The 15,462-nt window shown below is 59.2% G+C and overlaps 3 protein-coding genes across 3 annotated transcripts; all 3 read left to right on the forward strand.

Moving 5' to 3' along the window:
* Positions 1-3,486: 3,486 nt before the first annotated feature.
* On the forward strand, positions 3,487-4,134 carry LBRM_33_1550 (putative ABC transporter; the record flags this gene model as incomplete). The annotated part of the gene is made up of 1 exon (XM_001567873.2): positions 3,487-4,134. The coding sequence occupies one exon, from the start codon at positions 3,487-3,489 to the stop codon at positions 4,132-4,134; it is 648 nt and encodes a 215-aa protein (XP_001567923.2).
* A 489-nt stretch (positions 4,135-4,623) lies between these two features.
* LBRM_33_1560 (putative expression-site associated gene (ESAG3)) lies at positions 4,624-6,570 on the forward strand (the record flags this gene model as incomplete). Its single annotated transcript, XM_001567874.2, has 1 exon — positions 4,624-6,570. One exon carries the CDS (start codon positions 4,624-4,626, stop codon positions 6,568-6,570), a length of 1,947 nt encoding a protein of 648 aa, XP_001567924.2.
* Positions 6,571-7,778: 1,208 nt separating this feature from the next.
* Positions 7,779-8,528, forward strand: LBRM_33_1570 (conserved hypothetical protein; the record flags this gene model as incomplete). The annotated part of the gene is made up of 1 exon (XM_001567875.1): positions 7,779-8,528. One exon carries the CDS (start codon positions 7,779-7,781, stop codon positions 8,526-8,528), a length of 750 nt encoding a protein of 249 aa, XP_001567925.1.
* Between the last annotated feature and the right edge of the window lie 6,934 nt (positions 8,529-15,462).

Raw genomic sequence — 15,462 nt, forward strand, 5'->3', positions numbered from 1 at the left:
ATGCAGCCCGGGTGTGTTGTTGAGCACCACGCCCAGCAAGTCCACCGCAATGAGGAAGCAGCGAGGGCCCAGAGCGGAACCCTGCGGGACCCTGAGTGCAAACTCGGCTATCTTGGATTCCGTCGTGTGGAGGCGAATACAGGCGCGACGACCGCCCAGCGACATTCATGATCCAGAGAGTGTGGTGCGCCTCTACGCTAGGCCTATTCAGAGCCGCGATGGTTACTCCGTGATCTACCACACTACACACGCGAGCGGGGTCCACAAACGGTGCACCTATCGTCCTACCTGGCTGGCGCAGGGCCACGTTCTGGAGGAGCAAGCCCAGGGGTCCGGCGGTGGAGTGGTGAGGATGGAGGTCCTGCCGCTGTGCTCTGTGCCTGCCCTCCACATGGACACGTTGACGTCACGTACTCACCACCTACTCAAATACCATGAGCCAAGAGGGTCGTTCAGTGTGACGCGCTGATGGGTGCACGCAGATTCACAGGCTCGCTAATGCCCCTCTTATAGAGCCTCTCCGTCGTCGTTGCCATGAGAGAGAGCCCACCGCAGCCGTCTCTCTCTCTCGCTTCTCTTCGTGATTGCGGTTTGGGGGTGTTTTTCTTCGTGTCTGTGCTCACCGCAATCCGCACCCCCTCCCCCTCCACTATGCGTGCTCCTCCACTTTTTCGTGCTCACGGTCTCCGCCACCCGCCACCACTCAGGCGCGCACTCGTACGGCTTCACGAAGGCGAAGTGCCATCCCATCCCTGACAAACGCACACGGGCGCGTATAGGCACGCTCGTCGGATCTGCAGAGTAGATGGGTAAAGGCTGATGCCGACACCAGGCATGGATCTCTCGGGGGAAGGGGGGCTGCAGGACTCCGAGGGCTCGTCGACACAGCACAAAGAACCACCCCCACCCCGGTTCTCACCCCCTCAGCCGCGATGCCCCGCTTCCCCCACGCAGGGTCGCCCTCGACTCTGTCGTCCCCTGACAGCTCCGTTGACGCAGGCAGCCCTACCTCGTACGGAGTGTCCGCACAGCAGCTCGACGCGCTGTCGGCGACGGCCCACCTTGTCGGCTCGCCACTGCAACGACAGCAGCCTGTCGGGCGTGACATGACACACCCTGCCTTGCTTGTAGCGGCGAAGCTCCTGCAGCACGGCGTCGACCCCGAGCGCATTGACTTGATCGAGTGCCGCTACCGTGACGCCTCCTAAAGCGTGGGCGGTGCTGCCGCAGAAGAGAGGAGCGGCACTTTGGGGAAGCACAGAGATGCGCACATGAAAGACGTCTGCCACTGACGCCCCACCTCCTGCTTTTCACCAGCCGGGGGCGGGCATCTGTGGCGCCCAGACCAGCCATACAACAGGAAGGCGGCGAAGTATCATGACGGCGACAACTCCGCGCATGATGCGCTCATGTCTCCTCGATGCCCGTGAAGGGGAACGGGAATAAACCCTCTATGCTCTTATACTCCGAAGGGGGGGAGGTAGCGGACGTTGCGGCAACCTACGTTGAGCTGTGCGGTCCCTGCGGCGGGCCTCGCATTCTTCTCTTCTTTGCCTTGGAACTCTTTTCCCGTGCTCTTCTTCTCTCCTCCTCACTCCCCTCCGCCTACGCTACCCACCAAACCTCCTCCCCCTCTCACGCTGCCTCATCGACGAGCATTCGCTCCCAGACGCGCACACGCTGCACAGTCGCCACCGGATTTGTGCCGCATCGCGCTCCCTTTGCGCTCACACGCAGGCCGTATCGTCACTTTGCGGAAAGCGATTTAATGCAGCAGACATGCCTCCTCGCCAAAGGCAATCTTAGCAACATTGGCAAAGCCGTCTGCGGCGAGCTTGCCATGGTCAGACGCAGTGTCGCCGTGTGTGGGGGTCGCGAGACCCCGTCTGCGGAAATACTCAATCGAATCAAAGCGGTGGCCGCGGAAATATGAAGGGCGGGGCCTCCACGACAGCGATGGTACAGCCCGTTCACCAGGCATGGGGGGCTGCGCCGACTTTCTTGTCCGCTACGCTGGCTGAGGCGCCTGCGGTGGAGGACTAATTCGGCATCATCGATGTAGACGTTAGCTCCATCCTTCACATACCCCTGTTGGGGCTGCATTGTGAACACCTCCTCCGCCCTCGGCCTTGCTGGCCGCCCGAGCAAGGCTGCCTACTCGGAGAGCAAGCACAGCGTCATTGGCCACACGGAGTCTGTGGCGCTGGAGGTGGCGCCGACTTTGCGTCTTGAGCGGCAAAAGCAGAAGTCACCTCTGGGCAGACAAACGGGCACACCCAAGCTGAGGACGGCAGTGCCCTCGGCTGCTCCGTGGAGTGAGCTCAGCCCCCTCTACTCCCGCTCTCCGCACTCGTCGTAATGCGTTGTGCGTGACATGCTCTTCACTTCGTCTCGTGCAGGTGCGTGGGGGAGGGAAGGGGGGAGGGGGAAAAAGAGAGAGCGTCATCAACCACAACCGCAGCGACTCGAAACGCTTTGCTGCTTGTCTGTTCCACCGTCTCTTTCTTGGTGTTTTCTCTCTCACAGGGGCAATCGACCCCACCACGCCACAATCGCCGACCTGATATCGCCCTCCCACCATTCTTGCCTCTTCCACTCCCCCTGCGCATTTCTTTTTTTCGCTGGGTCCTTTCACGCACCTCCTGCGCGTACGCACTCTGCTTTGCCATCTTGGGTTACCCTTGTCTTTCTCTCTTTTCTCGTTCGCTCCGGCGGAAAGGCTGTTCTTTATACCTCCGTCCCTGCGTGGTTTGTTGCCTGACCCGCACCAAATGAAGTTGGAGGCAGATGAGGGTGTGGGGGAGCAAGAGAGGTGATGGTAGGGCTCTCTCTCTGGCTATTACACACACCCCTCGCCCCTCACCGCTCCCCGCCCTACTCACCCCTGCAGCTTCTAGCCATTATTCTCAAATCAAACGAGTTGCCGCGTAGAACGGGAGGGGGGTGTGCTTCATGCGTCAAGATATCTCAGCAGAGTGTGGTATGGTGCCCTCTCTCTCTCTGGGAGCAGTGTGGAGACTTTCCCGCCTCAGTGACCTCTCAGCACACGAAAACAAAGAAGCGGCCTTCTGTCAGCCACACTACTCCCCTCATACGCTCGTTTCTGCGCTTCCCTCTCTCAATCCTCTCTCTTTTCCACGCCGTGTAAACGCTTCTTGCTTCTGAGTGGCTGCTGCTACTCCCCACTGCTGCGCTGCGTGGCCCACACGCATGCCTCTTCGACCCTGCACGTGCAAGCGTCATAGGTCTGCGCCAGAGCCGCCGTCGCGGCGTGCAGCAGCTGCGTGCCGTCTCGCTTCTCCTAGCCCTTTTACATGTATTCACGCACACAAGCACTCCGCGATATTGCTCAAGCCCTTCCGCCCCCTCTCAGCTCCCTATGCTCCCATCGTGCGGCTGCAGCGCTGAAGCCACCAGTTAGGTGCACCTACACACGCATCCATCATCCCGATACGGCATCCGCAGCCAACTGCAGCCGCAAGAAAAATGTGGGGCGCCTTTGGCACCGTTGTGCGCATATACGAGTTCACTACCCCTGACACGCTCGAGGAACTGTCTGTCACGCACAGCCGCATCGCATGCGTCGTCCTCGACGCGTGCCTCAAAAATGAAGGGCTCTACAGCAAGGTAGGACAAGGCCTGAACTCCATGGGTCACGTGCTCCCGCGCGAGTACACGGACGTGCTCAATGTGCTGTTGGGCCGGGCACCACCTGTTGCGATCGCAGAGGTTCGAAAGACCATCTGCGCCGAAACCGGCAGGGAAATTGAGGAGCTGCTTGCTCGCTTTGACGAGGCACCAGTGGCCTCGGCGCCGATTGCGCAGGGGCACCAAGGGCGGCTTCCGCCGCTGACAGACGGCTCCTCGCCGGAGCCGCAGAGGGTAGCCGTGAAGGTGCGCAAGCCGTGTATCTCCACCCAATCTGTGTGGGGCCTGTGCATGTATAGTGCCATCATGATGCCCCTCAAGCTCCTGTTTCACCTGCCGACAGACTGGTCGAGGAAGACCGTGTGCGACGCGTTGGCACGCGTTATGAGCGGAAAGGGCGCGAGGAGGCGCAGGCCGATCAGCAGCAAGGCGCGCGGGTGCAGAACATGTGGCGTCTCCTGCGGCCGGCCGAGTGGGCTGGGGTAGCGCGGGCGCTGGGAGCACGACGGGCACGCCCCGGGTCACACCACCGGGCCCGCCACACCCCAGGGGGAGGAACCCCCACGCCATGCCACGGGATGCCGCGGCGGAGGCAGGCGAGGTGTGGCCGCGTGTGCGCATACCTGCAGGGTGGTCCGTGGCTAAGGTGCACGTTGAAAGGAAAGAATAGTTCACGCCTCCTAAAACCCCGCGCGCCATCTCTATGAAAGCGTGACAAACACGCGGGGGTTGCCCACCAACGCTTCTGCGTCTGCACGGGGAATAATTTGTCGCGTGTGTGCACACGCACCTGCGCTCTATATATCTGCATGCATGCGCAAAAGGCTCCCGCTGTCCATCCTCCTCCCCCTTTACTCGGATGCACCACACTGTGACAGACACTCGCATTGCACACGGCTAACTGCACTTCAACGCAACATCCGACATTGCTTCACAGCGTCATAAAACGAGGCTGCTCATGAATTAGGGTCGTCCATGGCGCAGACGTTTCATAGAGGCGTGGCACATTCTCACCGCCGGCGACTGAGCCGCTCATGGAGGCGTTGCGCCGGCCTATTCAATGGGCGCGCTGTGCCACTCGTTAGCGCTTTTGCCGTGGCGCTCTTAGTCACGGCGGCCGTGCTGTTAACGCCGCGTAACTACGCGTGGATACTGGATGGCAGCGACCTTGCCATCCCGTACCGCTCTAAAGCCGCAGTGTATCGACAAAACGCTGCGTTTGTGGCGCCGTTTCCCCGTGGTGGTGGGATTGGCGTTGCTAACACCTCGACGGAAACCGTCCCCGCCGCGGTGCATAGTCGCTCACGCCGTCAAGAAGCGCTGGAGGCGGAGATCGAGGCGTACCTAGCGAGCCACGGCATCCGTCGTGAGCGCCGCACACGCGTTCGCTTTCAGATCGTCTCCAATGTGGTAGATTGGAGACTGTGCACCGCGGTAGGCTCTGCGGCGCTGGCGGGCTTCAGCATACCGGTAACCGGCTTCAACGCCACCTACTCACATGTCCGGCGCTTCGAAAGGTATCTCAACTTTATCGAGCGCGAGGAGCTGCACGACGAAGACATCGTCGTCACAATGGACAGCGACGTTTACTGGACTGGAGCCGACTTTCTCCCCTTCCTCGGGAAGTTCGCGCGCTTTTCCCCGGAGCAGGAAAGCGATTTAGACGTTGCAGCCGTCCGGGCATGGGAAGACTATGGGGAGAAGAAGGCGCCCCTGTACATGCAGCGCCTTCAAGACGAGATGCACAATGGCACCGCAGGTGTGAAGCGCCCTTTGCTGCAGATGCCGCCTGTGGTGCACAGCGCCGAGAACGTGTGCTGGTGGGGTCAGCACTCTGAAAGCTTTGTGCAGTGCCCTCTGGCCTATGCGACGCTGGACTGCATGGTCGAGGTGGCGCGCAACCACGCTTCGAGCATCGACGTGCATAAGGCAGCATCCTACGCAGGCGTGTCCGCCAAAACGCTGCGGAGTCAACTCAAGAAGTCCTTCACGGGCAAGCAACAGTGGATGGTGGACGACATGCTAGGCAACCCGAACGCGGCGTCACCGTATACGACCCAGGCGAAGCGGTCTCGCGACGATCCGCTCTTCTACAACGTCACCGTTGTGAGCAAGTCCAGCCCGACCGTGCTGCTGAATGGCGGCATGCACGTGTCACGCGTGTGGGCGCTGCGCCGGCTGGCAAAGGCCGTTGCAACGTACACGGCGACAGAGACGCCGATCGAGGATGCGGGGCGGGACCGCACATCTGAGTGGTGGTGTGACCAAGGCGTGTTAGGCCAAATATATGTGCGGGGGCGCCTGTACGAGGTTGAGCACAACCTGTTGGCTGGGCCTCCGCTTTCGAGGCGGACGCCGCCAGTCCCGTACGATGACCGCTACGGGCCACCAGGCCTTGTTGGTCTGGACAGGCGGTCAGAGATGGCAGTTCTCGCACCGACAAAGATGCGCAACCCGACTCTGCTCCACCCCAGCAAGTACCTGGAGGAGCAGTCCCTGGGCAGCAACCGTTGGTGGACCTGGAGCAAGGCCGAACTACTGCTGGGCGAGAACGAGCCTCAGGGTCACTCACTGGAGCACCTACAGACGACGCGTGGCGGCGCCCTCGTGACACCGCCGCTGCTGTGGCGCTCGGCGACCGCAGAGGACAGGTCGAGAGGCTTCCAAAATGAAGCTGAGGAAGACCCTGACGTCGTTCGTATTCCATTTATACACTACGCCGGAGCTCCCAAGCACAAGTGGTTCGCGGCTCATCGCCACTATTACTCGTGGATGGTGGCCGCGCGGCACGACAGCCGGGCACGGGAATCCGTGACGAATGCTCTCCGGAAGGAGTTGGTGGAGCTGTGGTTCAACGAGGAGCGTGTTTTCGTTAACTTCACACACATGTGCAGGGATCCAACACTGCTGTCTTTGCCGTAGCGCGAGTTCAGTGCCTCGAGGACAACGCGCGTGCTTTACGTTTCGCCTTTTTTCCACTGTGCGCAGATTTCAGCGCGCATTAATTTTTTCCTCTTTTCCCTCTATTAGCGCTCCGTATGTCTCGTTAGCGCCGTGCCATGTGGAGCCCCCCCCCCCCCTCAACTCGCAGTTGCCTTTGGGGCCCGTGTGGCCGGGGCAGCGTTGGCATGGGTTTGCTGCCTAAGACATAGCGCACCTTCTCTTTTCCCCTTCCTTTTGCTGATGCTTCTCTCAACAAGCTCCCATTATTTGGGTTGGCGCAGGCTTCTGCGTGCTCTTCTTGTATTCCCCCCCCCCTCTCCCTTTCCCTTATCTCTTGTTGAGCGCCTTCGTCGGAGAGCGCACTCACCAGAGCGCCTTCATTTTCGCTCTCTCCCCCGAGAACACTAAATCTCCGTCTATTTGCCTTCTCATTGCGTGTATGTTTGCCGTGGTACGAAACTACACCCGTGCGAGTATTGTAAACATGCTTCTCTCTGCCGCACCCTAACTCTGCGCATTAAGCCTGTTGTGCTCGCCTCTCTGCCCGAGGTGGTGGGGCACGCAGCGGGGGAAACATGGCACGCACTCGGTGCGAACTTATGGAGAACGCCTAGCAATGCTGCCAGCACCGCAATGAGAAGAAGCTCGCCCAAGGCGCATGTAGAGCAGCAATGAACAAGCACAACGTGAGAGAGGCGGTGCTGTGCGCCCTCGCGCGATCCGCTCTCCCTTTCTCTTGCCAGCCCTCTGAAAAGGGGGAATGGCAAAACAAAAGCGGCTGCCGTTTGCAGACAACCTCAACCGGCCATGTCAACATCCGTTGGCACGTCGCTTTAAAGTGAGAATGCGCACTCCCTCCCTCCCTCCCCCCCCCCCCCCACACCCGTACACGGTGACATCCCGTGAGACTACAGAGCGTGTTGGTGTCACGTAGCCTGAGCCGCGACGTGGGGGGAGGGGAGCCTGTTTTGCAGGGCGCTTTACCTGTCGTTTGCTCCGATGATGCCATTACGCAGGTGTGCCGTCTCTTTGCCCTCTTTTCTCTCCCTCACACGCATACCCTTCTTATCACATGACGCGATCGATGCAGCTACGACGGGCAGCTCTCACTCAACCCCGCCTCTCCTCTCTCTATTCTGTGGCATCTGTCAACTCCTCGGCTCGTCGCGCACGCCGCAGCAGGCTCCATGAGCGTGGCGGAGCTGCAGCCACGTTCGCTGGTGGCAGTGAACGATGGTGCCGAGGACGTGGTGGAGGCGGAGTTGGTTGCTTACGAGGGACATCACACGCACCTTGTCGAGGGCGATTTCTTTCCCGCCGAGGCGCCGGAGGTCGAGGCCGATGGGACGGCCGCTGCTGTAGCTGAGAATGGCGGCCCGCTCGTCGACAACATTGCCGCCGCCTCGGCGCCGGTCCCGCCAAAGCCGGCCGGGGCACCGCCCCGCAGGCGGGTTTGTTGGGCCGATGAGGGCCACCCAGACACCGCCCGCGGCCTGGTGAGGCACATCACGAAGTTCCACACGCCCCCGCGCGGCCCCCACTACGACGCTGCAGGCCCAGCCAACCCCACGCGCCCGACCCGCGTAACAGCCGCCAACCCGACCCCGCCCCCGTTCCGGGAGAAGGCGAACGCGGACACCACCACGTACAAGTTCTGCAAGGCGCTACGGCCAGCGCCAAAGTACGCGGAGTGGAGGTGGCAGCAGCACGAGTACGGCGTCACGCCATTTGAGCTTCAACCGGCGGAGGCCGGGCAGCCGAATGGCGCCGCAAGGACTCTCTTCGGGGAGCTCTTCCAGCGCAGTGTCGTCGCGCGCGCGGCTGAGGGGCAGGCGCGGGTACGCAACGGGGTGCACAAGAGGCCCGGCTGCGGCGTCCAGCAGCCGTTTGTGCGCACTGGGGCGGTGTTCGATGCGCCTCTCCGCATCCCGTGGTGAGCCGGGGCGGCGCGCGCCACCACCTGCGCCAGGAAAGCGGGATGCCGCCAAGCAACCAGGGTGCGAAGAATGATGTCATCTTCCGCCGCCGCATAGCAGCGCGGGCTTCCTCTGCTGGGTACCGGGAGCACGACGGGCGCGCCCTGGGTCACACCACCGGGCCCGCCGGTGACCGGCCCCCATTTTCCCAGCCCATCCCCCACGCGCCCACACCACGCCCGCCACCCGCACGGCAGGCGTCGCGACCCCCGCGCCAGAGCAGGATCCCGGGGGCAGCGCTCTCGGATCGAGGCGTGCAGTGCACCCAGGCAGGCCCGGCACCCATCGCGCAGCACGCACCGGGGGGAGAAGCGAGGAGGAACGAGACGAGTCCGTGAGACGCATGGCCCGATTCAGCGGCGGGACGGCTCTCCCCAGACGACGAGGATTCAGCAGTGGCGCGGCGGAGGCAGGCGAGGTGTGGCCGCGTGTGCGCATGCCAGCGGACTGGTGCGTGGCAGGATTACGTGTTGAAGAGCAAAAGTGACACAGTGGAAAAGATGTTTTGGCTCCCCTGATACCGGGGTCTCGCTCACCGCGGTATGAGGGCTGAGTACCTCACCCCGTGGGGCGGTCAGGGCGATGCATCGCCGCTAACGTCAGTGGTCAGGTCCTGGGCGGCGTTGCGTCGGAGAGACCTGCGACAGTGGACCCGCTTGTGCCGTCCACATGACGGGCAGAGTGCGGACCTGACTCGAATGCACCCCACCCTTCCCTCGCCGTCTATTGGTGTGGAACGCCTGCGTGTCACCCCGAGGGATGCACCAGGCGACGACCGGCACCGCAGGAGCATCTGTGAGGCGGTCTGCGGAGCAGGTGGGTGGGTGGGTGGAGTTTGAGGCAGGGGCTGTGCTTGCATCGCCGAGTCGGCGCATTACAGCAATGTGCGTGTCGACCGCTGCTCCGCACCCCGAGGCGGGCGTGGGACAGGCTGGGTCTAGCGCGGAGCGGAGCACCTCTTCTCTGTCGGACTGGGCTCCGACAAGGGGAAAAGCGTTCATGCACTTTATTCTGACACCCTCTCTTACGCTGTGTGGTGCCCTACCGGCGCTGCAGCAGTGTGTATGTCTTCTCTCTCTTAGTGAAGCGCATTTGCCTGTTGAGGTCTCGTCGTGCGAGTGACTGCCACTGCACCTACGGCAACGGAGCACACAAAGGGGCTCACCATCGACACGCCTCTGACGCCAAACAAAAGCAAAGAAAAAACATGTAAAGCAACGGACAAGACTTCCGGAGCGACACACACACACGCGATAGCTTACGGCTGTGGACATGTCCCACCTTTTCTATTCCGATGAAGAGCCAATCTTTACCTCGAAGGAGGACGCTTCCCGCAACGCGTCACTCGTGGGGGAGGCGGAGCCACCCCCCAATACGGTGACACCCGCCAACACTAGTACAAGCGCCAAGGATCATTTAGCATCCTCCAATGCAACTACTGTTGAGCACCAGATAAAGCTCTTGCCACAACCACTGCCGCTTGTGGCACCAGACCCCGGGCCACCTGCCGAATTCATCTCGGTGAACTCACCTGGCGCCCAACCAAAGGCGTTCTCGGTGCGCGGCGCAACCCTCTCCAAAGAAGGTTGCGTCCGACGTCACTGTCGCCCTGTTGAGGAGCGCCGCCATAGCCGTAGGCGTAACCGTAACCCTAATCCTAACCCTAACCCTAAGCCTAAGCCTAACCCTAACCCTAAACCTAAACCTAATGGTAACCCTAACCCTAACCCTAACCCTAACCCTAACCCTAACCCTAACCCTAACCCTAACCCCAAAACTCATGGACCCTAACCCTAACCCTAACCCTAATGCCACCGTCCTGAGTGATAGGGTGCTCGCGAAGATATTGATTTCTTGAAGACAAATAAAGGGCGAGAAGGGAGAAAGGTTTGTGGAAGGCAGATGGGTATGGAGAGAGTCTTCGCGACCCCATTGGGAAGCGGCAAGGCAGGCACGCAACCACGACCGCGGCGCCGCGTCATGATTATGCCGCCGGTCCCCTCTACCGCGCTCGGTCGCGTGAGGAGCACATCAAGTCGTCTTGGACTTCTTTTGTGTGCTTTTTCTTATGGCTTGGCACCGGTACCGGGGAAGCCTCCCCCACCGGGCGCCCATTCATTACGGTCAGAGGGCGGCATGCCAAACGGACATGCGGGGAGTCGCCAGAAGAAAGGAAACGAGTCGGTCAGCCACCGAAAAAACAATCAAGCTACCAGCGCTAGCTCCAGCGGCGCACGCAGGGACGCACGTACACGAATCCCGGCGGCGCTGCGGTCGCCAAATCTACAAAAACGGAAGCTACAGAACCCGAAGGGATCGCTGGGAACAATCGGGAACCCATGCCGCAGAGGAAACTACAAAGTCAAAACTACAAACGCACAAAGGTAGAAAAACAGGGTGGGCTGAAAAGAAAGGGGAACTGGGTGGATGATGGGCGCGCCCACTCGCTTCCAATCGTGTCGTCCGCGAGGGTCTGTGCTGTCCAAACCCGTTCCCGCACCTGGCTCGTCGCGGTTCAAATGTTTACCTCGCCAACTCCGAGTCTCGGGGCGACGCTGGGTCCGACATCCGCATAAACCAGGGCCGAGACCCGGTTTGAAAACGGTGCATCTCGTGCGCCTTCGGGGACGAGTCCCCAGGTGAAGACCGTTAGGGTCCATTCTCAGGGAAGGGAGAAAACAGCTTAGCGCCAGGCGCCTGCCATCAGGAAGGAAAAACAAGAGACAATGAACAATGATTAAAAATGAGAAATTAAAAATGAGAAATCACTTGAAAAATTATCTGAAAACGAAAGCCATTCATGTTAGGAAAAGATACAACTCGCAAAATACAACTCGCCTCCTGCGTTGGTAGGCTCAACTTGCGGTTCGTCCACGCCGTGGTCGGCACCCGCACCCTCCCGCGGTTCCCGGAGCACACACACACCTCCGCGGAGGGAAACCGGTTCGCCGTTCTGTGGCCTTCCGGTCCGTTCCGGACATCCGAGAGATTCATGTCTAGGGTTGGGTGGGTGGGCGTCTCCTCCCCCGATTGCCTTCTGATCTTAGCTATCAGTGATCACCTCGCTTCTCAAGGCAACAGATGCACTGGATTTTTCATTGGGTAATCCGCCACAGGCCACAGCTCGGCCGGATCCTCACCACCTCTGCCCCTTGGTACTGCAGTCGCATTCTCTGAAATATTCGGCGCACCCAAATCATCTGCGTGGGCTTTTTGTTTGCGTTCACCTGTTCGTTGCCAGGGCCGTCTCGGGTTCCCTCTGCTCCAGCTGCCCTCCCCGGCACGGTCGGCGGCGCATCGCGCCTGCGCTGGCTCCTTCAGGGGCGCAACCCGCTGACCCCGGGCTTAGGCGCCCGCGCCCCCACCATGGTACACTCCGCCATGGAATGCCACCGTCCTGTGTGATAGGGTGCTCGCGAAGATATGATTTCTTGAAGACAAGTAAAGGGCGAGAAGGGAGAAAGATTTGTGGAAGGCAGATGGGTATGGAGAGAGTCTTCGCGACCCCATTGGGAAGCGGCAAGGCAGGCACGCAACCACGACCGCGGCGCCGCGTCATGATTATGCCGCCGGTCCCCTCTACCGCGCTCGGTCGCGTGAGGAGCACATCAAGTCGTCTTGGACTTCTTTTGAGCGCTTTCCCTTACGGAATGCTAACCCTAACCCTAACCCTAACCCTAACCCTAACCCTAACCCTAACCCTAACCCTAACCCTAACCCTAACCCTAACCCTAATGCCACCGTCCTGTGTGATAGGGTGCTCGCGAAGATATGATTTCTTGAAGACAAGTAAAGGGCGAGAAGGGAGAAAGATTTGTGGAAGGCAGATGGGTATGGAGAGAGTCTTCGCGACCCCATTGGGAAGCGGCAAGGCAGGCACGCAACCACGACCGCGGCGCCGCGTCATGATTATGCCGCCGGTCCCCTCTACCGCGCTCGGTCGCGTGAGGAGCACATCAAGTCGTCTTGGACTTCTTTTGTGTGCTTTTTCTTATGGCTTGGCACCGGTACCGGGGAAGCCTCCCCCACCGGGTGCCCATTCATTACGGTCAGAGGGCGGCATGCCAAACGGACATGCGGGGAGTCGCCAGAAGAAAGGAAACGAGTCGGTCAGCCACCGAAAAAACAATCAAGCTACCAGCGCTAGCTCCAGCGGCGCACGCAGGGACGCACGTACACGAATCCCGGCGGCGCTGCGGTCGGCAAATCTACAAAAACGGAAGCTACAGAACCCGAAGGGATCGCTGGGAACAACCGGGAACCCATATCGCAGAGGAAACTACAAAGTCAAAACTACAAACGCACAAAAGTAGAAAAACAGGGTGGCTGAAAAGAAAGGGGAACTGGGTGGATGATGGGCGCGCCCACTCGCTTCCAATCGTGTCGTCCGCGAGGGTCTGTGCTGTCCAAACCCGTTCCCGCACCTGGCTCGTCGCGGTTCAAGGTTTCACCTCGCCAACTCCGAGTCTCGGGGCGACGCTGGGTCCGACATCCGCATAAAACCAGGGCCGAGACCCTGTTTGAAAACGGTGCATCTCGTGCGCCTTCGGGGACGAGTCCCCAGGTGAAGACCGTTAGGGTCCATTCTCAGGGAAGGGAGAAAACAGCTTAGCGCCAGGCGCCTGCCATCAGGAAGGAAAAACAAGAGACAATGAACAATGATTAAAAATGAGAAATTAAAAATGAGAAATCACTTCAAAATTTACCTGAAACGAAAGCCATTCATGTTACGAAAAAATACAACTCGCAAAAATACAACTCGCCTCCTGCGTTGGTAGGCTCAACTTGCGGTTCGTCCACGCCGTGGTCGGCACCCGCACCCTCCCGCGGTTCCCGGAGCACACACACACCTCCGCGGAGGGAAACCGGTTCGCCGTTCTGTGGCCTTCCGGTCCGTTCCGGACATCCGAGAGATTCATGTCTAGGGTTGGGTGGGTGGGCGTTTTTCCGTCGCTGGCCGCATGAACTCCACTTAGTGTGGTTACTATATACATTTGGAGAAGAGATAGAGGGACAACAGTAAAGTAAGAATCCATAGAAACAGATGCAAGAGTACATATTTGCCGACCTGTGGCCATAATTTCCAATCGGGAAACATTATGGTACACAGACGGTCACACATCACAAGTGGAAGTGAGGAGTCGGTTTCCGAGAAACACGCGCTCACTCAGGATTCCTTTTCCACGGATACAAGAAACCGATTCAGCTATCGGTCAAAACAGATCCAACACCACATCCCACCAACCACCTCCCCCCCCCCCCTATAAGGTCAAGTGCCATTCGATTGCCTTTGTGGTTTTACACGCCGCCAATGGAACCCTTCGCTGTGATAGACCTTCTCAGTATAATAGGTAATCGGTGAGACAAAGGCGCTATTTATTGACAGGCAGTGGATGAGAAATGCTTTGCCAACACTACCCAAGACACTCGCCCGCTCGCTGTGGTTTGAGTACGAGATTCGTCTTGTCAATATATCGCTCCACAGCTATGGAGACGTAGCCATGTGCCTAGTGCCGATATCTCTTCGGCAGAGCATCAGTATCCTTCGGCCCGAGTGCATCAGTGATAATCACTCGTATGGTGCCGCATTGCTCTTGACCTATGGTCCATTGTTTACACACGGGAATGCACTAATGTCGCTAATGCACGGTTTGAGCGAGCATTTCTTACAAGTGCGATATCCGCATGAGCGGCTCACGCCATGGAGAAGCAGCATGATGCATTGTCAGTGAAGAAGCTGCTCATAGCTATTCGCACTGCTTGCTCGGAAATTCACAAATACTCCTCGTCGATAGGTGCTTACCACCGTAATGGCGCACACTCCGCAGACCACGAACGATGTGAAAGGCATGATGATAGGGGCCTCGAGAGTAGGAAGCAGCTGAAAGCGAACGAATAACGCTCTGTGCAGAAGACCCAAACGGAGACCGTACAGCATGCAGTTGAAGAGTGAAGAAGTCGCACAGGTGATTGAGCGAGACAAAGAAGGGCGCATGGAAGGAAGAGCCAAGTACGACTATGGGAAAATGCATGCCACAGCTGCTGACGAGCGAAGCTACAGTCGAAGGAATGGGTGTTGTTTCTTGATTTAATTTTACCGCAGTACAAGATCTGTCACCAATTCTATGCGGAGTCGAGCGGGCAAAGACATTTTCGGGCAGAGAATGAACAAGGGTCCCCCCGGTTTAGGACTACCGTATAGGCGTTTGCACCGCCCTTGCTCCAGGGGCGCCCCGGCCGTTAAAAGGGTGGCCACAGTAGCCTTTTTTTTTTGTGGTTCTAGAAGAGACTTGTGATAAAAGTGCACAAAGCTACTTCGCCGCATTTATGAGGCCAAACCCGTGGAGTAGAAAGATGCCTGAGATAATACATTTCGACCGCTTTGGGGGGGGGGGGGGGGTGTCGACCGGCGGTTCATAAGGCGCTGCTGCTAAAGAAAAGCGGTGAGAAGGTATCGCGCTATGGAGTTCAGCTGCTGTGGCGGAGGCGCCGAACGGGTCAACATGTAGCATGGCCGACGTCTCACAGTCCAGTCAGTTATCAGAAGGATTCCGCTGAAGCTTCTCAGAAGCGACGAAGGAAACCCCTAGTGGATGCTTCACTTCGCAAGGGAAACGCGGAAACCCAGGTACCATTCGAAGGTAGCGGTGCAACAGCGGGCCCCAAAGGTGGCCTTTTGCTGCGCCTGAGGGGTCAGCTCGACAGTGACACCTCACAGGTAATCTGAGACGAGTGAAGCAGTGCAGCTGCTATTACCTTTTGTCGCTGCACCATGGACGCGTGGGGCGGGAGGCTTTCCACCGAAAAATCCAGGTGGAAGTACCATTGAGTGATTTTACCGCTCGGTGTCATCTGCTTTTTTCTCTTAATGCGCTCTCCCCCCTCCCTCATTGTT

This window comes from Leishmania braziliensis, chromosome 33 (genome assembly GCF_000002845.2).
Source record: "Leishmania braziliensis MHOM/BR/75/M2904 complete genome, chromosome 33".
Taxonomy (NCBI): domain Eukaryota; phylum Euglenozoa; class Kinetoplastea; order Trypanosomatida; family Trypanosomatidae; genus Leishmania; species Leishmania braziliensis.